The 23635-nt window shown below is 35.8% G+C and overlaps 3 protein-coding genes across 5 annotated transcripts; 1 reads left to right on the forward strand and 2 right to left on the reverse strand.

The window, feature by feature from the left end:
• Window positions 1-2035: 2035 nt before the first annotated feature.
• Window positions 2036-14130, reverse strand: LOC132279433 (uncharacterized). 3 transcript variants are annotated; one of them, XM_059781412.1, is made up of 11 exons: window positions 13812-13949; window positions 13210-13354; window positions 12132-12381; window positions 11915-11979; window positions 11764-11828; window positions 10197-10283; window positions 9978-10108; window positions 9376-9481; window positions 5351-5607; window positions 3079-3524; window positions 2036-2486 (listed from the first exon to the last, which is right to left on the reverse strand). In XM_059781412.1, exons 2-11 carry the CDS (start codon window positions 13272-13274, stop codon window positions 2453-2455), a joined length of 1506 nt encoding a protein of 501 aa, XP_059637395.1. In that variant the 5' UTR covers window positions 13275-13354; window positions 13812-13949; the 3' UTR covers window positions 2036-2452. The 3 variants fall into 3 exon arrangements, with proteins under 3 accessions (XP_059637395.1, XP_059637394.1, XP_059637393.1); XM_059781411.1 differs by lacking the exon at window positions 13210-13354 and having other exon boundaries at window positions 2036-2483; window positions 13812-14130; XM_059781410.1 differs by lacking the exon at window positions 13210-13354 and having other exon boundaries at window positions 13812-14118.
• A 2011-nt stretch (window positions 14131-16141) lies between these two features.
• LOC132279434 (RING-H2 finger protein ATL43) lies at window positions 16142-18283 on the forward strand. Its single transcript, XM_059781413.1, has one exon. The coding sequence runs from the start codon at window positions 16660-16662 to the stop codon at window positions 18199-18201; it is 1542 nt and encodes a 513-aa protein (XP_059637396.1). The 5' UTR covers window positions 16142-16659; the 3' UTR covers window positions 18202-18283.
• Window positions 18284-18953: 670 nt separating this feature from the next.
• On the reverse strand, window positions 18954-23427 carry LOC132279435 (ABC transporter I family member 17). The gene is made up of 4 exons (XM_059781414.1): window positions 23261-23427; window positions 22839-23168; window positions 19518-19705; window positions 18954-19420 (listed from the first exon to the last, which is right to left on the reverse strand). Exons 1-4 carry the CDS (start codon window positions 23304-23306, stop codon window positions 19166-19168), a joined length of 819 nt encoding a protein of 272 aa, XP_059637397.1. The 5' UTR covers window positions 23307-23427; the 3' UTR covers window positions 18954-19165.
• Window positions 23428-23635: the final 208 nt, after the last annotated feature.

A 23635-nucleotide genomic window follows, 5' to 3' on the forward strand; every position in this document is an offset into this window, starting at 1 on the left:
ATTCCTTTCCCTATTCAACACTTGATATACTACATTCTTTAAATAAATTTAGTAATTTTTCAATATAAGTATAAAAACAATCGTATTCTTTTGGAAATAAAAAATTTGGGATTATCACGCGGATAAACTTTATTCTTCAAGGGGAGGACCCAAGTATTGTCCTTGTGAACAAAAATTTAGTGAATCGAGCATGCCAAGTCAGTGACTCATTGGTATGACCATCTAATGAAAATTCACTGTAGAAATGAAATTGATCCTCCTTACTTATAAAAACACTCTCAACAAATTAATATACGAAATTTTCATTGAGTGAACATATTAATGACATGATATACCCGGCTCACCCAACATCAAAAAATTACTACATAGGTGGAACCAATCTTGAAATTATTAGTCCCATCCAATCACTAATTGACACAAGAACAAAGGACTGAATAAAACTGACATGTTTGTTTTTACCCGATAAATAATTTCTTTTCAATATCTACCTACAGAAAAGGGTGCATAGTGCCCTAAATAAAACCTGCATATTGAAGCTGTTCACCTTTCAACCTAGGTGGCCAGGACGGCTGCTGAGCTGCCACGTGTTTCATTGACTGAAGGGGGCATGGGGCGAACAACTTCCCTAAGAAACTTTTAGAAAATAGTAGTGGATTGGACCAAATTTGTTGAAGTTGGTACTTTTTATAAGGTGGATGGTCAAAATTTTCATCATGTAATTCTAGACCAAATTGGTTCTAATTGAACATATAAAAAGGAAAGAAAGTGTAGCTAAGTGTTCAAAAGGGTACCATAACTTGATTAAATAACCTATTAACTGAAGAAGGAATAATCCCAACTCAACTACAAAATTGAGGGCCACTAGAGTGTTACAACTTAATTCCAACATTGTATAAAGTCACATAACATAGTAGCTTAGTTTACGTAGCAGAATGATCTGTATGCCATGAATTTCTACTAAAATAGCTTGTTTAATCAAATTCCTACCATTCTCAATTTAACGGGTAGACGTTAGCTCATTTATCTAAAAATTTAAACTTCTAGATAATACTACATATTCACTCATCTATACCCAATTACTTTTCCAACTGAATTCGATGTGGGACAAATGACCCTTGTATACTACATACTCACTCATTTATACCCAATTACTTTTCCAACTGGATATGATATGGGACAAATGACCCTTGTTATATTCTCCCTCACCCAAACTCGCAACGCCCTCGTTGCGGTCGGACCACCTTGCCTACCCGAGTGAGTCACCCGGACGCTTAGCGTGGCATGGATCAAGAAATGAGTCTGGCTCTGATACTATTATAATGGGTGAACACTTGCCCATTTACCAAAAAACTCAAACTGTTAAATAATGCTACATACCCACTTATTTATACCCAATCACTTTTTCATCCAAATTCGATGTGAAACAAATGACTCTTGTTACACTCAATCACTAGACGAGATGATAATTCCAACAATGGCATAAATTTTAAACGTATACATGTGAATGTAAATCCATTTGACAACAATAATCATTTTGTCCACATAGTTGGTACGTTCTCATCTATGAGTAAATGTGATATCTACCATGACCATATCCATAATACAAACCATTAAATACATTTAACATAACATGTTGGAATGATTCCAAGGGGCATTTTGGTCATCCTATTATTTAACTCAAATTTTGTTCAAATTGAAATATGATTTATTAGATTGTATATAAATGCTAGAAGTAGTTTTGAGAAAATAAAACAAAGGAAAATTGTAAAACTGACTACACCCATCAACGGGAAGTCTCACATTACTATAAAGCCCTCGCCTAGCAATTGTGGTGGGCCCTGCTATGTGAGACACCGACTAGTCGGGTGTTGTCATATATAGTCTCCCCCCACCCCCACCAAAAAAAAAAAAAAGATTTGTGGAAGAATGACCTGTTCTCTCTCAACAAATACATTGAATGCAAAGCAATAAAACAACTTCTTGGTGACATATCTACCACTCTAAAAGTAGAATTGAACAGAGATGCAAGTAAATATTGTCAAATTCTTGATTGTATTAAAAGTATGAAGCTAACTCGCTGGGACAGCTCAACAAGAGTTTAAAAGTAAATAAACACTGGCAGCACATTGAAAAGCTGTCCTTTTTTCTGATCCCTATATCAGTGGGTTATACACTTGCATGTTACTCTTGGACTGTCTCAGTGTGCGTGTCCCATTTGGCAATAAAATCATAAACCATTTAACTGCCTTGACAAAGTTAAAAGTCTACAAGAAGGTTTTCATAACTAGATATACTTCACCTGCAAAGTTAGCTTGACGGCCCTGTAGTTTCAATTCAATAAGCGCAGCTTTGCAATTAATCGAACTAGTGAAATTTGTTAGTGACAGCTGAACTTGTGTTTTGTCGGAAGATGGTATCAATATAAACTTACTGGTGTCTTCCCCATTGCAGTTTACTGACTATCGCATTGATGATCATCTGAGCTACTGCCAATCAACAATACAGTAACTTGTAAGATCACATACAAATACTCTAGTGAGGATTAGTTGACAAGTTCTCAAGTAGATGTGAAATTAACAACTGATGTAAAAATATATCTGCAAAGTAAATGCAAATATGGAGGTGATATTCACTGTTAAAAACAAGTTTCAATATTTATTTTCTTACAAAATTCCAGGTTTCTATCAGTTTTGCAGTAATATAGCTTCTAAAAATATCACACTTCTTGCTCATCATGCGATAAAGTAGTATTGCATAATATAGGTGACATGTCAAGTGAGCAGTCCCATATGGTCCTGTTATGCATTTTCCTAGCGTTACTAGACAAATCAAGACTTCTAAAATGCCACCCAAATGACATAGCAGATTAGCAGATTGTTTTTGTATTTTCTTACAAAACAATAGGAAGAGCACGTGATATGAGCTCTTCATTGAGAATCTTTCTTGAATCCCAGACAAATGATTTTTATTTTTATTTTTTCTATTTTGTTTTTGTTTCTCTACTTCCTTTTCCTTTTAACAGAAATGCAAGTAATTGGAAATGATCTTATTAAGTGTTCAACTCAAAGGATAACTTACTGCACGGATAGGTTCTGACCAACATTAAGTTTCCCAGGTGATGCTCCACCTACAAACTTCTTCCAGTTGTATACACCGACTTGAACTCCTGCCAATCCCAGAGAATCATTCTTAGAAGATCCCTCTGTTTCTTTGACACCAATATCCACAGATTCATTTCCCATAGCTGGTCCATCAACTGCTTTCACTGTCCCAGCATAGGAGTCAAAGTCAACCACTTCGACAGCATTGTCATCTATACTGAGCAAAGCAATTCCATCAGCAGGCCCGTTTTGAATTGGGAGAGCAGCTGTATATATCAGAAACCCAGAGCCACCATCAGTTAGGTGGAAACCTTTGTTATTTGCCCATGGTAAAGATGAATAAATTTTCCCATTCGACCCATTGTAGAATGCAAGTTCAAGTTCAGCTGCATTTGTCGACTGCCCCACTACTATTTCAACAAACTGCAAATTATATACATACAAGTAATGGATAACAGTCATAATATCATGGACACTCCTTTGAGGATTCCCAGGTTCTACTTAATAAACATGGTTTTTAGAGAGAGAGCTAAATTAACACCAAAATTCACAGTTAAACTTGCCCAAATAATAAAAGAAAAAAAAAAAGAAAAAGAAAAAAGAAACAGCAAAAGAAATTGCAATGTTCGATTCTTGCTAGGTGCAAACTATTCCTTGGGGGTGGGGTTGCGAGTACCAACTAGGAAAAAAAGAAATTGCAATGTCGCTCAATCATTTTGGACAAATGGAGCTCATTCACGAGGATGCAGAGATGTAAATTGTAAGGCAACAGAATTATTCCCTCTACCACCACAATTGATAGTTCAAAGGTCTCAACAATGAGCTTACACATGCCACGTGCACTTGCACACCCACAATTGTTGAACCATTGTCCTCCAAAAGCATGCATGAAAAACATAGCACAATGTTGAACCAGTATCGAACAATTGAAGTCTTTACATGGTATACAATGGATAGAGATGCAGTCAAATTCATATTATCACCATTATCTAATGCTTTAATTTAGTCATTTTCTTTTTTTATTTTCACCCTTATAAAATATCAATTGGGTGGTATTAGGCATGATATATATGACACATGATATACACACGAGGGTATGACAATTCAAAAAAAAAAAAGAAAAAAAAAAAAAAGGATATAGATACACCAAGGACACGAAAATTATATTATGCATGTTATAGATATGTTTAAAAAATAAAATACATCAAAATATAATTTAAAAATAAAAATAAAAAAGTTGTTTGTCATCTATGTTATATATATATATATATATATATATATATATATATACACACTCTCTGTTACATGGACTCTTCAAAAGTAGTGAAGTACCCGTGTCGGACACGTATCCCTCGGACATAGGTATGTAATATGTGTCCGACACTTTTGGTTGGACATGTAATTAAAAAACATATCTTATCATTTAATTACATTATATTATTACTTTAAAATGAGTTAAATGCCTATATTGAACATTATATTAGATAAAAACATTACTTTACTATAGAAAATAAAATAAAATAATTAATAAAATGAATATTTAGTTGTGTCCGTGTGTCCTTCTGTTTGGAGATTTGACACGTCCGACGCATGGATACATACCCGTGTCTGACAGCCGTACCCGAGTCCATGTAACACAGGATACACTTATAACAATATTTTAATAAATAAGTTAAAGAATTAAGTTTCATGGATATAAACTTTGGAGTAAATTAGACATAAATAAAAAAAAATTAAGAGTTAATAATATAAATAAAATTAAATTAAAATTAAAAAATTGAGATTTAAAATAAAAAGATAAAGAGCAAACAATTACCATTATTTTTGCTTTGGAAGAGAGACTGTTTTATTGGTCCGGAATTTAAGACGGTCCTTGTTTTGTGCTTCCAAAAGGCTATCATATATGTTTCACCAATGCATAGACACGTCACAAAACATAAGTTGTTTACCTCGATATCCAAAAACCAATCAATTATTTTTTTGGCCACATTGATGATAAATCAATGGAGAACTTGACACTTCAAGTGTCACGTGTGGTTGGCATGACGACGCACAAACACAATGTATTCTTTGTCAATCTGAGATTTAGGTGTTAACTGACTTGCATAATGTAATGCACGGACATTTCAAAAGAGGTGGCTAAGGAGTTTTAAGCACCCTAATTTAGATTTTCCCTTCATTAATACTAACACTTTTTTACTTCCAGATCATTATAAATGAATGCAGCTATTGCAAAGAGTTAAGCGTACCTCATTTTGATCTCTCCCTTTGTTGTGGTAGTGAGATTCATTAATCCATGCTTTACGGGATGTAGTATAAGAACCCCGACGACTTGGAACAACTTGCTCCCATATGAGATTGGCATATTCTGGATGATCAACAAAAGGATTTCTGTTGTGCTGGTAGAACCTGCATATCCTTTCATTTCGCAACTTCTCCTCCCTCGATGGCAGATCAATTTCATTCCATTTCAACAATGTAGAAAGCAACCCCATCTCCTTGTTTGCTGCAGAAAATGGTGCAACAAATAAAAACAAGAGTAATTAAGTTCAAGTTAATAAATTTCTAATTATTAATCAGTAGAACAGTCTAGCTTTGAAAATTAATAGAATTTGTTTTTATGACAACCAAACTTTAACTTAGAAAATAGAGCAATGGGATAATCTTTATAAATTTTCTTCCTTTTTCTTTTTCTTTTTTTTAATTCCATGAAAACTTCATTTAGGATGTAATCATGTATATATTATAAGGAGTATTAAAAACTATTTATAATGGCAAAATAGATTACGTTGGTGTGAAGGTCTATAACACCAATGCAAATAGCAGCCAAGGAGAGAGGTGAGAGAACAGCCCGTCTATTGAATAAGTGGAGAGAAGACGTCCTATTTATAAGTAGAGGGTATTTACAGATAAGGCCACGTGTTGCCTACGTATATGTGAAGAATAACAACGGATATAGCGATACGTGTCCAATAACTGTGTGCCACTATCTCCTCATGTTTGAACCTGCTAGCCATAGATCAGCAACAAGTTGTAAGGGAGATGGAAACAACCAAAATGACTCTGATATACATGCTTCTGCCACGTGGTATCATCTCCTAGACGCCAGTACTTCCCTCTTGGTCCACTAAACTACAACATCCTACCACAGGGTAATGTGTCAAAGCATGAAATGGTGAGTGATTGCCCATGATACTCATGCAGTAAGGAGTGGAACCACATAGCTGTATTTAGCTCCCTACCTTACAGCATCATTTACTCCAAACACTAATGGAAAGATAAGATGGAAGAGACGTGATTAATAGGTTTGGAGCACATTTGGAGCAAAAAAGCATACTAGGAGAAGTGACTATCCCAAAAGTGAAGATCTCCTGGTGAGAAGCTCTAGATGGTGCAAGAAAATGAGTTGTTGTGGAGTTGGAGACTCAAAAGTGCCATGAGCAACAATGGGTGAGCCATTAGACAAGGTAAACCTTGGAATTCATGGAGATTGACAATAATAAATCGTAAAGCTTACAACCAGTCATAGAGGTAGATGGAGAAGTCATGGACGTTAACAGTAAAAACCCACGGAGGCTAACAGAGATAAGCTGTAGAGGCTAGTAAAATAAGCCATATAGGCTATTAGCAAAGCTAATGCCAATTTAAAGAGTCCCAAGTTATATCAGGTTTGTGACTGGTAGCTTTAACTACTTTTAACAACCTTTTGAATATTTAACTAAGTTACTGAAATCTGAAATTTAAATTAAAACTAAAATTTTATATACCAGTCAATTCATCATGCTAACCATAACAAACATTCAAACTGAAATAAATTAAACCAGTATAAAGCAATTTAAAGAGTCCCAAGTTATATCAGGTTTGCGACTGGTAGCTTTAACTACTTTTAACAACCTTTTGAATATTTAACCAAGTTACTGAAATCAGAAATTTAAATTAAAACTAAAATTTTATATACCAGTCAATTCATCATGCCAACCATAACAAACATTCAAACTGAAGTAAATTAAACCAGTATAAAGCATGAATAACAAACACCAAGATTTTTAAGTGAAAAAGAAAATCACGGGACTTAGTCCAATCAAATAAAAAATCCACTATTAGAAGGAGATATTACACTAAGTTAAAGTTCACACACCCCATAACCCCGAGTGGAACACAGACTGATCCACCAAACTCTGCATTCGAATCTCCAGACACATAGTCCACTCTAACAACAGACTTCACTCCACATGAATCTGTTTCTTCATCAAACTTCCTATATAGTTGACTCCAAACTTTTATGCCCTTTTTGGTTCAAAATAAATAAATAAATTTTAAAATAAGAAAAAGAAATATAGTTGACTCCAAGCCTCCAACGTGATTCATTAAAACTTGACTATAACAAGTTAAAGAAACCATCTCAGTACTTATATCAGTATTTCCTCCGATAACATCGTGTTGCATTCTCCCGTCCCTCCTTTCTTTATCTTTTTGTAACCAAGAAATGTAAGATAAAAATGCAATTACGCTATACAGAGAGACAACATATTTCTTTTCTTTTCATTTCTCTTTTTGATTTCATGTTCATTGTTGTTATTTCAGTGATCTAATTTAAAACATTTGAACAATATTAGTTTAATGACCCGCCAAGCATGGAGTTTGCGCACAATTGAACTACTTTACTCATAGCTAGATGATGAAAAGTTAAACATAACAGCATATTAGCTAATATCCAAATCCAATCCTACAAGTAAGATAAGTGATAAATCATGAAAAATAAAAGCTCAAGACAAGCCAGTTGTAGAGAGTAGATGAAGATGAAGTACTTTCTTTAAGGTTGTTTTCAAAAAGAGGAATTCCCTTCTAGTAGAAATCTTCCATAGGATGTGATTTATGGACACAGACAATTGCCACATTTTAATGCAGACATTGGAGCTTGGGTACTCCACAAAATATAGGCACAGGGATACAATGACATGTGTTTGTCTGTCATTTTGTAATTTGTGTTTCTGCAATTTTGCTATGTTCAACAAATACCTTAGGTGTATTTGGATGCAAACTAGGAAGCACGGACACGCCAAAATGGGCGAAGAATCCGTGTCCAACACGTGTCGGACACACCAAAAAACGTGTCTGAAATTTTTTAATTTTTTTTAATTTTCGGACACGGCTCGGACACTCCGCGGACACACGTCTGGAATTTTTTTTTTTTTTTTTTTTTTTTTTATTTTAATTTTTAATGCTGATATGTTCTGTTTTTTGTTTTGTACTACCCTATTGGTATTGTAAATGGTAAAAGTCCTAGCTCAAATGATGGATGGGAATAGATGATAGTACACTGACTTGTTTTTGTATCTTTTTTGGGGACTAGCCTTTAGGTTTTTGTGAATGTTAAGTGCTAATAGTAAAGTCCTGAATGTTAAATAGTCATGAATGTTAATAGTCCTTTCTGTCTATGCTTTTGTAATTGGAGTAAAGTTGCAATGATGATTAAATGATACTAGTTATTATTCTAATGTCTTGTTATTTGGTTTTATAACTATGCAACATTGTTCTTTTATAGTTTATTAGTTATGAGTTATGATTTGTGTTTTTTTTTTCATTGTGAGGTTGATGAAAAATAGTAACACTCAGTAATTTTTAAAGTACTACATCACACACACACACACACACACACATATACTATTCGCCGTGTCCCCGCTGTGTCTGTGTCCTAATTTTTTTGGATTTTCAGTGTCGCCATGTCCGTGTCGTGTCCCGTATCCGTGTCCATGCTTCTTAGGATGCAAATAAACAATAGATGGTGGAACAATAAAAAGATTAAATAACAAGTTTCTCAACAAAGCGTGACACTGATGATATTATACTTCAGTAAATAAAGGGGAGTGTTTTGTGAGTGTCCAGGCAAGTGTTGACAAGTATATGACATGCCAATTTTCCAATAGTGTTAAGTGTCCTACACTTATATCATAATAAAAATTAGCTAGCAAAGAAAAAGCAGGAATATTGTAAAGGATTTAGCATTTTCATTCATTCGAATGGTTAAATGATGTCTAGTCATTTAACCATTTTTTTTCAAGGAATTGTTTGCACCCAAGAGAAGTCGAACCTTAGAGCTGATGCTTCTTGAGGCACTAGGGGGCCAAGTGACTCACCCACTTGAGGTCATTTAACCATTTTCATTCAAACCAATATTTTATCTCAGCAATGATTTATATTTTCCACACTCGCAAACACACACACAGAGAAAGAGATGATAGAAGAACTCATTATTTGATTTCTTTTAACATACCGATGCTTGGAGAATCAGATAGGTGAAGATCATGGCCTTCACCTGACGGATGAAACCCATAACATACTGCCATATACATTAAAGCCCTTGCAATATCCCCTCTAACCTGGATTCACAAGGCATAGAAAATCATTTATGAACAAAATAGAATTGTACAAAGTGGAGCAAGTAGAGAATAGACTGAAGCAGGTTTCAAGTTTTACTGGGTTCTTCACTAACAGTTGAAGAAAACAAGAATAACTAGATGATGATGATGAAGTGGATGTCACGGCCTAATTGCAAGCTAAAATTAAAGCGAGAGAATCTCTAATAATAAATAGGCCACACAATTGAACCTTAGAAAATCTCTAACTAATGGAGAACTCAATGAGACAAAGGCATGATTGCCAATCTCACTAAAAGAAGAAATAACGCAGTTGAGGTACAATGTGGGAGAGAAAATGTGCAAACCAATCTGTCAAAAGTGAGGAAAGCTAACCTCAGCTTGTTGACAGCCTTAATTATGCTAAAAACTAACAGTGGCGTTGTAACAATCAACCCATTCTAGCTAGAGAACATAAAGAATCCAAATATACCAAAGTATATTATAGCAAAGAATAAACCTGCACAGGTGGTGCCCATCTCTTCTTGTCTGTTTCTGTGTCAGATGCAGCTTCTTTGGTTGCTGGCTTTAGACAGTGGCTCGAATTAATCCGGCATTCTCCATAGTACTTGTTTCCCCTTGATGAATTCACTGCAACAATCTTTAACAATGTTAATACATTATATCAAGTTTAATGAAACAGCCCTCACAGTCATAACAAGAGGGAAATCCATCTTACCATTCACATCTGCTGGGCGAATATTGTGTAAATCAGTTAAAGATGGACCGTTAGTTAACCCATAAGATCTAGGCCATAGATGCTCCCCTGAAAAAAAAATGGTATCATGAATTCTTCGACACCTGCTGCAACTTATAAGCAGGCAACAAACTAATAAGAAATTTAATTTGGCAGCATCAACAAAATTCAGGATCAGATCATGGATAGACTGGTACTGGGTGAGCTAAAAAGTTGTAAATGAGCCGAGAGTATAAACGATAAAGGCAATCAATAATAATATAAATGCATCTGGAAAGAAAAAGAGACAAATATACCATATATAAATCAAGACACATTTAACTCCTTTAATCTAGTTATTGGATTTTTTATGCAAATAATTTTATAGTCCAGACAAATTGAAATCCTTTAATTCATCCTTGTCATAAATCCAAATTGCTTTTCCAACACTGAAGTTTTAAGTCTTAGTTGTTGCTTGATCACATTCTCCTAAAGTCTCATTGTGTGACTCAAACTTAATACATGCTATAAATTGCAGAACTTTGAAAATCGGATTTGAGAAAATCTATTAAAGCCTGACTATTTTCAATGCCATTTGACAGATGCATTTGAAGAAATAAAGAAGTAGAAGAGAAGGAGAAGAAGAGAAGAATATAGAATAGTAGAACATGACTTTATCTAAGAATCCAAGTATTTCACTTTGTGCCTGAATGGAGAGGAAGAAGAAGATGCTTCAGGTGAAGGAAGATATACCTAAAAGTAAGAGCTGGACAATTCTCAGTTAACTCATCCAAGCAGTGACAATTATTTGAGGTCAACTATATATGAATCTTGATTCGCCATTCCGCGCTATCTAAATGCCATACTACTCTATTGAAGGCCATTGCATTAATCCAACCAAAGTTGGACAATTAATCCAACTAAAATAAAAAGGGGTCCAGCTGGAAATGAAAAGGAATAGTACTCATTTTCGTCAGCGACAGATTTCTTAGATATATGTGGCTCTAAATGAACTATAGAACTATTAATTGGACACTAAAGGTAAGTGGATCCCTCCTCTTGATATATGTGTGTATACATGTATATAGGCAATGCCTATACTGTGAGTTTTAAAACATTTTCCTATATTTTGATAATAAAAAAATGAATTTTCTCTCGTTTTTCAAAATCTTTAATATATTATAACATATTTCCGCACATAAAAACATTCATATGTTTATCTTCTGGAATTTTAAAATTGTCATAATACAAAGATTCAAAAAAATAAATAAATAAATAAATAACAAAACTGAACAATAAAATTGGTTCCTGCAATCCTGGCATAGCATGGGTTACTGGGTTGCAACTATAGTAGCATGTCATCTCCATTAAAAGATTGAGTGGGTGATGTTCACACATTAACATAATGTGGTATCAAACCCAACTTGGTCAGTGTCACCTTTGTATCAACATTGGTGCTAACTGTAGCACAACCATTGGAAACATTTATCTCTGTATGTAAATCTAATAAACAAGTCAAACAGAAGCACTGAACTATGGCAACTGCTGCTAATCTAGTAAAGTATCTCACTGTTCCATCCTTCTGGTTTTCCTGCTAAGTGCTTTGAGACAGCTCTTAAGGAGTAAATTTCAACTCTGTACATAAAAAAATAACGTGTCAAAGTGGGACTCATATTGTAAATGCTACAATCAAAAAAATATCAGATATGATGAGCACTCACATTTCTGATGAAGCTTCCGGTTTGTCAACATCAGCTGCATCAAGAATCTTGAGGGCATCCCATACCTATTTTTCAGAGTTTAATATATGAATGTATATGTGTGTGTGTATAAAGAGTTCCAGAAACAATATGGGTTCTCAGCATAGTAGTTGTGGTAATAGTAGTGCAACAGCAGGAGTAGCAATATTAGGGGAAAAAAATTCTCATGAATGGACACCTTGTTGTAGGACAATGAACGGTGCTTGCCAATGATGGAATTCAATTTTTTCTTTAGTGCTTCACCTCTCAAGTGCTCCACACCATCATAATAAATTTGAACATCTTCACAAGCATATGCAAGTGAAGAATATGGATCATCACGAGCCTCCGCAACAAGATTGAGGCAGAACAAGTAAACAGAGATTATCCGAGAAGCCCGGGTCCATGACATGCTAAATGTTCTAGACCAAGCGAAATTCAATATGCCCCTAAACAAGAACTTATTGGTTAGATAGCAACTGTATGTGGATACACTTTAAATTTGACAATAATATGAAAATAGCAATGGTAAAAAAAAAAATTAAAAAAAAAAAAAAAAAAAGAAAAAACACTCAGATAATGAACATTTTGATAGGGATAAGTTGGAGCAGATTTATATTTTATTGCCTTGTGAGGATTTTGGTGGTGGTCCAGGTTTAGGCACCCAATATCCCATTTATAAGATGGGCCAGTAACACACCACTTCCTATTTAGTATTTAGGTTATGTGCATAATTGCATATATCTGGAACATTTCAATGTCCAATTTAATCTGTCGTGCAGGGGCACTACTAGAATTAGAGCCATTATCATTGATTAAGATAAACAAGTGTATAAAAGATTTGAGAAGGATGCTTCCAAGGACCGATCTTGATTCGACACATTCTAGATGATGCAGGATCCACTTCAGACTCGAATAGTAAAGATATAGAGTCTTGTCAAGTCACAATTTATTTGTTCTTTAAGTTTCCATGCTGATGATTGAATTTTATGGGTTTTGTAGTCGATATAAGGCCTTCTCTGAATGACATACTTCTACTTCGACAATCCAAAACCCCAGTGGTCTCAAGAATTCTGCTTCTTCTATAACATCATAATGCATGAGTAAAGGAAAAGACTAGCCTAGATAGCAGTAAGAAACACAAAAATAATAATAATAATAATAATAATAATAAAATCAAAAATCAAAATTTGACGTCAAAATTAGAAACTTGAACAAGACTTCTTCTAATGATATTGATATACATCATATACTATGAGAAATCCTGAGCTTAACACCTGCATATGTAATACCCAACAATGCCATCAAATCTAGGCTTGACAGCAAATACCCGCTTATCCATTCATTTAACTTTCATATCGTCGCAGGCAAATTCAAGAAGAGGGTTAACCCAATACTTTTCTAGTCAAGGCTGTATGTCACCTGCAATGTAAAGGGCAATTCCTTTTAACAAAAATATGCAAGTAAGAAAATGGATTTTCATCAACACTGATCAAGCAAAGTATCTATATATTTGAATGCCCCCTTAGTTTTGAATGGCTCTATGTCACTTCTAGCATCATGGGCTAGGCGTCTGCCAATAGTTCAACCTTTAGATAAACATGTCATGCTAAAATGTCCAATGGAACAATCCAAAACATCAAAGACAACTTTATCACAATATCTTTTTACTTTCTAAACTGATATTTACAGTGCTCAATAAAATTCCGAGCAAGACGAGTAGATGCAGAAATTGATGGAAAGAAAAAGAGCATCGACTGGTATAATCAGACACGGGCATTTCATCAAACAGGTCAGATTCATACTTGCTAACAGATTTATTTAAAAGACATTAAACAAGAAAGCATCGCAGGTTGGTGGGAACATAATTGCAACTCACCTAACGGGACTGCTTCGGTAAGAAATCCGATGAACTTTTCGATTAAGCTGATGAATTCTCGTGTTTAATTTCCGGGATAGGGTTTTGAATGTAGAAGAATTCGAAAGATTGGTGGGCCGAAGCTTGTGTTTGTTCTCGGTGGAATGGATTCCCAAGAATAATCTGCACTCCATGACTGGAGTAGCACACTGCATTTTCGGACATACGTGTTCTGTCTCTGAAAAGATAACGCGGTTTCGCTTTTTCTTCTTGGATGGGTTTTCATCTAACCAAACGGTACCTAAACATTTATAACTACTCCGTAATAAACACAATTTTGAAAAAATAAAATAATGTAAATTGAGATTTTTGTCATCGAGCTATCTACTTTGAATTTTTCAGACATTATTGACACTTATAATTTGGAAATAATAATTTAAAGGTTGTATTATTGAAGTATAAAATAAAGTGAAATGGTTCGTCTTTCTTTTTCTAGAAGACAACCGACAATGCATTCAAATTCGATCCCAATTCCCAAAGATAATCTAGGATACTAATGCCAATATAATATATTTTTATAAAGGAAAAAAAGAAAGAAATAAAATATTATATATATATAACAGATAGGATGATAAGATTTGTTGGTGTCTAAATAGATGTAACAATAATTTAAAGGAAAACAAAAAGGTATAAAAAAAAATAATACTTAAAATAAAAACTTAGTTGGAGGCAATTAAATTTGTTTATGAATGATTGATGAAATATCACAAAAATGAATGATGGATGAAATATCACATAAAAAGTCGGCTTGTTTAGCAAGCCTCTATCATCGATTGACTTTAGTTTGATAATTGTACAACCTTTTATGAAAGCAATTCTCAATTATGTTAACTTTATTCAGGAAAAAATTATGTTTAACTTTATTCTCTTTCATATTGGGATGATGAAACCACTACTATTGTGATTCCAACTTTGTAAAACTAAGATCAACAATAGCACATAAATTCACCCATAACATTTTGACAAAAATGGATGCCTGTGGGAAAATTCTCTTTTAGAATTAAAAAAATATATATTAGTTAAAATTTTAAATTAATTTTTCTTTAATTTTAATTCCAATATACTAATTTAATACTCCTAAATATAACATAAATTATATTTGATAATCCTATAAATTCTTTTATGCACTAGCGTGTGATCCCTAATTAGAGTAAAAAATATATATATTTTTTAAAAATAATTCAATTTGTTCAAATTTATTTTTTTTTAGAATAAGGAATTCAATTCTAGCACTCTTCCCATTACAATTTAAAATGAGAATTCTTTTAAGGAGCTGATATTATTGACACTCTAAAATTATAGTATGGCGTTCCACTTCTACATCTTTTAAGTTAAATGACAAAAATAATTCTGAATTGTTTCAATAAAATTGTTCTCTAATTTTTTTTTCTCTCCCCGATACGACTCCCGGCTCCTTCAACTCACTCTTCATATATTCTGTGTTTTGGTTCTCTTTCATTCCTTTCTCTCATCTCTCCCAACCATCTTTCAACTTCTACTTGGCATATGGATTGCACAAATCATTGTCTGCGCTTTCATTTTTTTTTTTTTTTAAAGAAAGTTTAATCCGAATAATACAAAGAGAAAGTGAAAAAAAATTGTTGATGATGAAGACGAGGACAACAAAAAAAGCACCACATAATAAAAACTTTAACGGTTATAATCATAAACTGTGTAGTGTTTATATTATCTTTAAAAATCTTCTTCTTCTTCTTCTTCTTCTTCTTTTTTTTTTTTTTTTTTTTTTGTACTCTGACATTATTTCATTTTGTGTGCTAAGTATATTTTTTTTCAAATCGGATAGAAATGAACCCTACTGTTTTTAATTTTTTTTTTTCCATATAATTCTAAATATTCACACTAATGAAAATAACGGAATTATCATATTCACATTTACTATTGAATATTGTACACAAAATAATTAATATTTCATAAATATGTATAGGTAAATGACAGGGGTTGGTGATTCAGTGGGAGTGAAATGGAAGCATACAAAAATGAGAGAGAATAAATGAAGAGAGTAGTCGAGATCAAAGTGGAGAAAAAAAAAAAAGAAGGAAACCTTTTACAATAATTAAGAATTAATTTTATCATTTAATTTATAAATATATATTGGTAAAAATAGAGTCTAGATATAATTTTGGAGTGCGAACAAGACCTCCATCGTTATCTTCAAAGGTAGATTAGATTAGTATATGAAAATGAAGGGTATTATGTCCCCAGAATTAGTGTAATGTGTCACACTTAAGACACACAAAACAGTCATTCATGGGGTACACATCACGTTCACATTTCACACGCACACCCCTTTCTGTCCTAGTTGGACCGTTGGGGTATGCAGCGCCAAACATGTGTCTCCTGTTTGTTTGGACGCAGAGAGCTTGAGTTACGGTCATATTCAGGTCAGGTGTGGTTGTGGTTCAGATCAGATCCACTGCCTCAGCAATCTTAACTGCGGAGGTGGTGGACCCATCCCCACCATCATCTCCTTCTTCGTTTCGTTTCGTTTCGTTTCTTTCTGTTTAATCACATACATCACGTGTTTTTTTCACAGAGTTTCTGAGCGGCGGCTATAGATATAGATCTCTCCACCGTCATCTATTTCATCTGCAGCTACAATTCAATCTCTTTCTGTTACAGAGAAAAGAAAAGCCCCTTTTCTGATTACGATAGGCCGGTAGTCTTTCTCTCTTCTTTCTCTCTCTAGTTTTGTAATTGTCTTTGTCGCTCTCTTTCTATCTTTTTTATATATCCTTTCTCTTCGTATCCCAGTAATAATTATAATAGGTTCAATCAAGTGAGTTATTAGATGCCTTTGTCTTCTCTCCTTTGTATCTTTATTGTAGACCCATCTCGTAGAATCTCTAATCCTCCCCCACAATCCCTTTTTCTGCTTAGAAAATACATACTCCTTTCCAATCAGGGCCTGAAAATGGGCATTTTCATGCTCCAGAGGCTCTCTATTTTGTTCTTCGTTATAACAAGAACCTGTTCGATTATACCTCCAATGGCTCCCACAAATGGAGGTGATTATGGTGGCGATGTTCCAACGTTTTCTAATCCTCCTTCACCAATACCACCACCACCTCCTCCGCAATCGAATTCGTCTTCGCCGTTTAAACCCAGCATAGCCGTGATCGTCGGAGTTCTGACCACCATGTTCTCAGTCACGTTTTTATTACTTCTCTACGCGAAGCACTGCAAGAGGGGAAATGGGTACGCCGATGAAGGCCCCAATTCCAGAGGTCCCACTACCTCCGCCGCCAGGAAGCACTCTGGCATTGACCGAGCGGTGGTCGACTTGCTCCCCATTTTCCGGTTCAAGTCGCTCAGGGGCCAGAAGGACGGACTCGAATGCGCGGTTTGCTTGAACCGGTTCGAGCCCATGGAGGTCCTCCGATTGCTCCCCAAGTGCAAGCACGCCTTCCATGTGGAATGCGTCGACACCTGGCTCGACGCCCACTCCACCTGCCCTCTCTGCCGCTACCGGGTCGACCCGGAAGACATTCTCCTCGTCGAAAACGACACACCACAGCCGCCACCGCAAGAAGTGGAACAGCATGGAATAGAATCGTCCGGTTTTCGGCGAGTTTCGGGGAGACACTCGTCCGCCGGCGAGAGAGGAACGGGGTATCTACAGATTAATCTACAGAGGACAAGCGAGTCGGAGGCTCATGATCCGACGTCGTCTAGAAGATCACTCGACAGTTCTAAAATGAGAAAGAAGAGCAACGAACCAACCGAGTCGGAGACTCATGATCCGACGTCGTCTAGAAGATCACTCGACGTTTCTAAAACGAGAAAGAAGAGCAACGAAACCGTGTCCGTCGGATGCTTTGACCGCCACCGAAAAGACGGACTTTTGTTAACTGAAGGATTAGCCGCCGACCGGACAAGTTTCGAACACCGGTTCGAGCACAGGATCATAGTATCCGGTGGGTCAAGGGGGCTCCAGCAGAGATGGAGCGACGTACAGCCGTCTGATCTGCTGTATCTACGGTCCGAAATGATCATAAGCGATAGCCGTCGATTGTCATTGGGATCACGGACATCGGCAAGGGATGTGCACCATCAGCATGAGGTGGTGGCGCAGCACCGGAATAGTGAGGGCATTAATGGGAATAATGGGTGGCAGAATCATCAGAATGGCAGGAGTGTAATAAATTCGAGAAGTGTGTCGGAAATCACGGGGTTAAGCAGGTTCTCAGACAGGACGAGTAATAACCACCAACAGCTACAGGAACAAGAACGACAGACCGGCCTTGTTTCGAGATGGTTGGCTTGGATTTCTCAATCTCATTCACTGCCAGCTGTACGGTCCGTATCGAGAGATTCAAGACTGCCATTGTAGATTTAGATGATGATCGTAGCCAATAGTTAGTACTGGTAGTTACGTATATAATTATTATATGGTAGTATCTTTTATTGATTCATTTATTTGGGTAGGGAATACAGTGATAGGACAAACTCGTAGAACCCCTCACATGGGAAAGGCAAGGAATGAGAAAAAAACAAATGGCTAAGAACAAAAGAGGACTTAGAAATGATATTTGGTCGGTTTAATTGTCCCTAATTTTTGTTCTCTCTCTTAGTTTGTTAGAAGTTCCTCTAGTTGCAGTGAGTCTCAAATTTTATTATTATTATTTTTTTAGGGCAAGAAACTCGAATCCCCATTTGTCCTGCCAATTGATATTACTAGACCACAAGCGATTTGAATTGGTTAACAAATTACAGTTTTATCTATGGTTAACCTTAGGCTATGGTTAAACGTAGACATGCCCGGGACGGTCACCAAAGCTTATCTGGAAGATAGTAATTAAAAATGATTTTTTTAAATTAAATTTTGTACAAAAGCGTAGTTTATTAAAGAAAAGAATGAAAATAAATAAAAAATTATGTAACCGACCCATCCATATGTGACAAACTCATAAAATAGGATAGTAACTCTTTTCTCAATCAAAAGAGCCCGTCTATCTCAATCAAATGGTTGAGAAGACACAGGTTTGTTAAATGGGAGTGTTCTCACTGGATTACAAAATATTACTCCACTAGTTTCTTTTCATGAATAGTAAATGACAGTATTTGGGAATAATTTGAAGTGACTTAACTAAAATGCATCGAAGTCATAAATATTTCATTGGCATATTCAAACAGAGCAAACAGAGAATGTCTGAGTAGTTGCATGATCATTGGTGTGACAGATAAATAGTGGGAATGCAATGCCACTACGCCAAGTATTATGGGAACTAAAAGCACACATCAAAGGATAATAGTAGTATTTAGCGACTTTTACACACATCAAATTCATTAAGAAACTAATTGCTGAGCTGAAGAAACCTTAGTGCCATGGGATGCTTGGCTTTGGATAGTTCATTAGGTTTCAAGACTTCAACAATTTCCCCATTCACAAGGAGGCACACTAGATCAGCAATCCTCTGGATCTGTTTAATGCTGTGCGAGACCATAATAGTTGTCATTCCCCTAGTTTTCTTCAATTTCATTATCACGTCTTCTATATTTTGGGTCGATATCGGATCCAAGGCACTTGTTGGTTCATCCAGCAGCAAAACCTATCACACACAGCAAAATTTAGAATTAGCATGACAATGTCTAGAAGAACTTGAACCAAGTTTATGAACACAGATGGAATTGTATCAATTGGGTTACCTCTGGCTCGTTGGCTAGGGTTCTTGCAAGTGCAACTCTTTGAGCTTGACCGACAGATAATTCACCCCCATTTTTATTGAAAAATGTGGAATCGAGGTCAGCAAGGGTAAGCAACTTGTGTATCTCATTGTCAGTTAACTTCTGCCCTCTTAATTGTGGTCCGTACCGTATGTTATCTGCAACTGTGCCTGAGAATACAGTATCATGGTTGGGCGACCATCGTGTATGTTAATCACATATAGGTTTCTCAGTAGGCTATGCATATAAAAAACAAGGTACTGCTACTGTGACTGAGTGGTTCACCATAATCTATATTCCTCAATAACAAGAAGTCATTGTCCTGTGGCTACTGCTACTCCCACTACTTCCAGTAAGGCGACAACAGCTAATGACGGACTATATGGGTCAATTACACGTTGGACATGCTTGAACATGTTTTTGGAGAAAGAGGCAGCACAAACACTTATGCATTGTGCAGTCATGGAATTTGGATCACACATGTTCATTCCATGTACTTCAAAGCATGACTGTAAAGGATGATGAACTGCTGATACCAAGGAGGCTATGTTGGCCTACTCTTGAACTCATGAAGATTTTAATACGTCAACCCTCTCGAGTTGAGATCTTAAATCAATGACTGATGCATACTTTAATAAAACACACTACACTAACTTTCAGAAGAAATCACACAGCAATTGCCATGGGACATCTATATGAAATCGTGGACGGGTATTTGGTGCTGCACAAGGAATGACATGACAGAGTGTTGCATCTCACACTTGCTGAGACATGATAATGAAGATCATGACTTCCTAATTCTCATACCCCACTCAAACATTGACAAGTGAATACTCATACACAGTGCGTGAGGCTGTCCTTGAGCATCCATATATGCCTATGATGATGTGAACTGCTAACATGACAAGGTTCTCTTCCCAAAAAAAAAAACAATAGTCATTATAATGAGGATGGTAAAGACGCTCCCACCATTACGGGGTCTGGGAATGGTAGGAAGACACTCTGCAGCCAAATGTGGGATAAAGGCTAGGGCCTCACGCGGAGCTAAAATCTCCCACAAACCCTGACAACCTTATGCCTGATGCCATTTCTTTACCTGCACCATGTGCATAGGCAGCTTTTATACAAATGGTACCCCTTCTAGTGGAGATACCCTTAACCAGTCACGAAAGAAGGAATATTGCAATCTATTTGATTGTTGATGCAGAGAACTTATTCAAGGCAGGCCAATCATACACTTAACATGTACCAATAATGGGACCCGAATGCTGTCACTATGTTGTTATAATTGACGATGCAGTTTAATCAGTAACGGGACCTCAATTGCTGTCACTGAGTTGTTACAACTAATGATGCAGCTTATCTAGAGAATCCAAATCAGGGGGTGCCTACCTATATCCGAAGACATGTGCTTTCAGGTTGAGGTTCTTTAACTATTTTCAATTTCTCCATCTGATGCAACAAGTCTCTTCAATATACTTTTTTGGTATGTCGTTATGCCATACTTCTATAAAAATAAATAATAACTAAAGTTTATAACAATGTCTCTGTCCATTATATGATATATCATTATTACTTACTAAGTTTATTGATTATACTGTAGTTTATATTAGTAATGAACTATTTGAAGATGCATAATAACTCTTAAAATTTTCTTTTTATAATTAAATAATAGTAGTAATAATAATTTGAACAGTCGGGTTCGCATCAGGTTCAGGTTCGGGTCAGGTTCAATTCCAAATAGGTTGAGTTCATATTTAGCATTTTTGTATTTTGTTAAACAAGTAGCGCGAGTCCAAGTCAAGCCCACCCGTTGCCATAAGCACTCAACCCACCCATTGTTACCTTAAAACAAATGTGAAGGACTTAGATTCTCTTAGAAGACTCAGCAACAAGGCAAGAAGTGGGAGTATTATTCCTCGATCAACAAATTACTTCAGAGTGCTTACAGCAAAATTAGAAAAATTGCTCCCCCCACAAATAAAAAAGATGACTGTCTATCTTTTATATGGTCATATATTGTAATCTTGTCACCTAGACTCAGCGAAACCTTCTTCGACTTTTGAACTTTTTTGAGGGCCAAAAATGTAACATATTTCAAAGAATCCCAGTCAGATATCAAGGAGGAATGGAAGAATTAACATAAAAGAAAGAAATAAATAATCTTTTTAAGTGTACTATCCAAGCAAAAATCAAAATTTCTCTCTTATGGTGTTTCCAAATTAAGCCCTGACAGCAAAATGTACAATTTTTCACGCGTTGCAAATCCAATGCTTAGAAACAATATGCTACCTTACAAAAATTCAACTTTTAGGGGTGTCATTTATTTTCTTTGTGCCTCAAAGTTGTGTCTGATCTGATGCTGCTGGTACGCCACACATACACTTTTGACATAAATTCCAAAACATTGCCTACTCTCATACTCAAACTGCATTCTCAAGCTTGTCAGTTTCATCTTTACTGTGACCAATCTAAACCCCCTTTTTCACATGTAATTATTTTTTGAGGTAAAATCATAAAACCCCTTTGTATTATTCCAAATAATCATATAACTCCCAGTAGTATCAAATAACCCCCACTACTAACAGAAGTGATCATTTTACTCCATTATGTAATGTATCTGTTAACTAGGCTGTGAAATGACAAAATTTACCTTACTGTTTTAATTTTAATTTACAAGCTGAAAAGGATAAATACAGGGGCATTTTGGTTATATGAAGAGTAAGCAGTTTAGTGTAACGGGAAGAGGGTAACTTGACAACTTTTTGAAGTTTTCTTAGTACAAGGGGTTTTATGCATAAATTTCACAGGGTTTTATGATTTTACCCCCTTATTCTTTAATACTAGTACAATAATAAGCTGCCAAACATTTACTACAATCAGACCCAAAATAGGTGGGGCTAATACCCAACCCATACACCTCCGAGCCGAGCGCTTCACGTGACATCGGACAGGAAATTGAGTCGGGCACTGATACCAACGGGTGGATGTTTCGCGATCCGACCCATCCCACAGGGGACACTTGTAACACTAGCTAATGTCCATAGATAAAATGTTCGACATTTTTATTTCATATAAATACTGTTTTAAAAAAAAAAAACTTATGAATCAATTTAAGTTTTCACTTCTAAGTTTCTAACCTCTAGCGCATCACTTATCAATTAGTACAGGAATTTATTAGATCTATAGCAGAAAGAACTAAAAAAATGAAAAGAAGTGAAAACATAGTGCCATTTTTCATTGTGTCAACATGAATTCTGATACTATAAAATTCCAGTTAATTTTAAAGTGTAGGTAACTAACCTTCAAAAAGAGCAGGAAGTTGGAAGAGCATGCCGACTTTACGTCGGAGGCTAAGAACGTCAAGTTCTCGAATGTCGCGGCCGTCGAGAAACACCGTGCGCGGAGGCGGCTCCCACAACCGGTTCAAAGCCCTCAACACCGTTGATTTCCCGCTACCGCTGGGGCCTATGATCCCCACGATCATGCCCTTGGGTATATCGGCGCTGACTTCCTGCAATATCGGAGTTCCCGAATCTGACACTTTCGTCAAATTTCGAATTAGAAATTTCGGTTTGGTTTCAGCGTCGCCCGCTTCCACATCCACCACCAGTAGATGTTCATGATCCTCATCTGCAGAAGATAGAGAAACAGAGTTCAACATGATCGATCGTTTAATTGAAGTGAAATAGAAGAGATCGTGGTTATGGATTCAAGCGACTAACCTGCAATTGGGGTGGTCTCTATCTGATTAATGAAAGTTGAAGCCATTGGCCCAAAATTCGATGTTGTGGGTTTGTAGTGTGTGAGTGTGAGATATATATAAATATATATATATATAGAGAGAGAGAGAGAGAGAGAGAGGGGTAGCTTCAGCCTTCCCCAGTTGATGAAAAGGGGATGCCTTCCCCAGTTAATACTTTTATGATAACTTGTAGGATCCCACTCAATGGAGTGAATGGGATTATCTATTTTATTGTTATTTTGTTTAATTTGGTGCTAGATATAAAATTCCTAAATCAAATTTATGCCAAAGGACCTTTTGTTTAAATTAAAATTAAAATTAAAATATGATTTTTTTAAGTATGAAAATGGTATAA

Source organism: Cornus florida, unplaced genomic scaffold, assembly GCF_030987335.1.
Source record: "Cornus florida cultivar Cherokee Brave unplaced genomic scaffold, ASM3098733v1 CherokeeBrave_3.0.0_Hap2_Chr10, whole genome shotgun sequence".
Lineage (NCBI taxonomy): Eukaryota > Viridiplantae > Streptophyta > Magnoliopsida > Cornales > Cornaceae > Cornus > Cornus florida.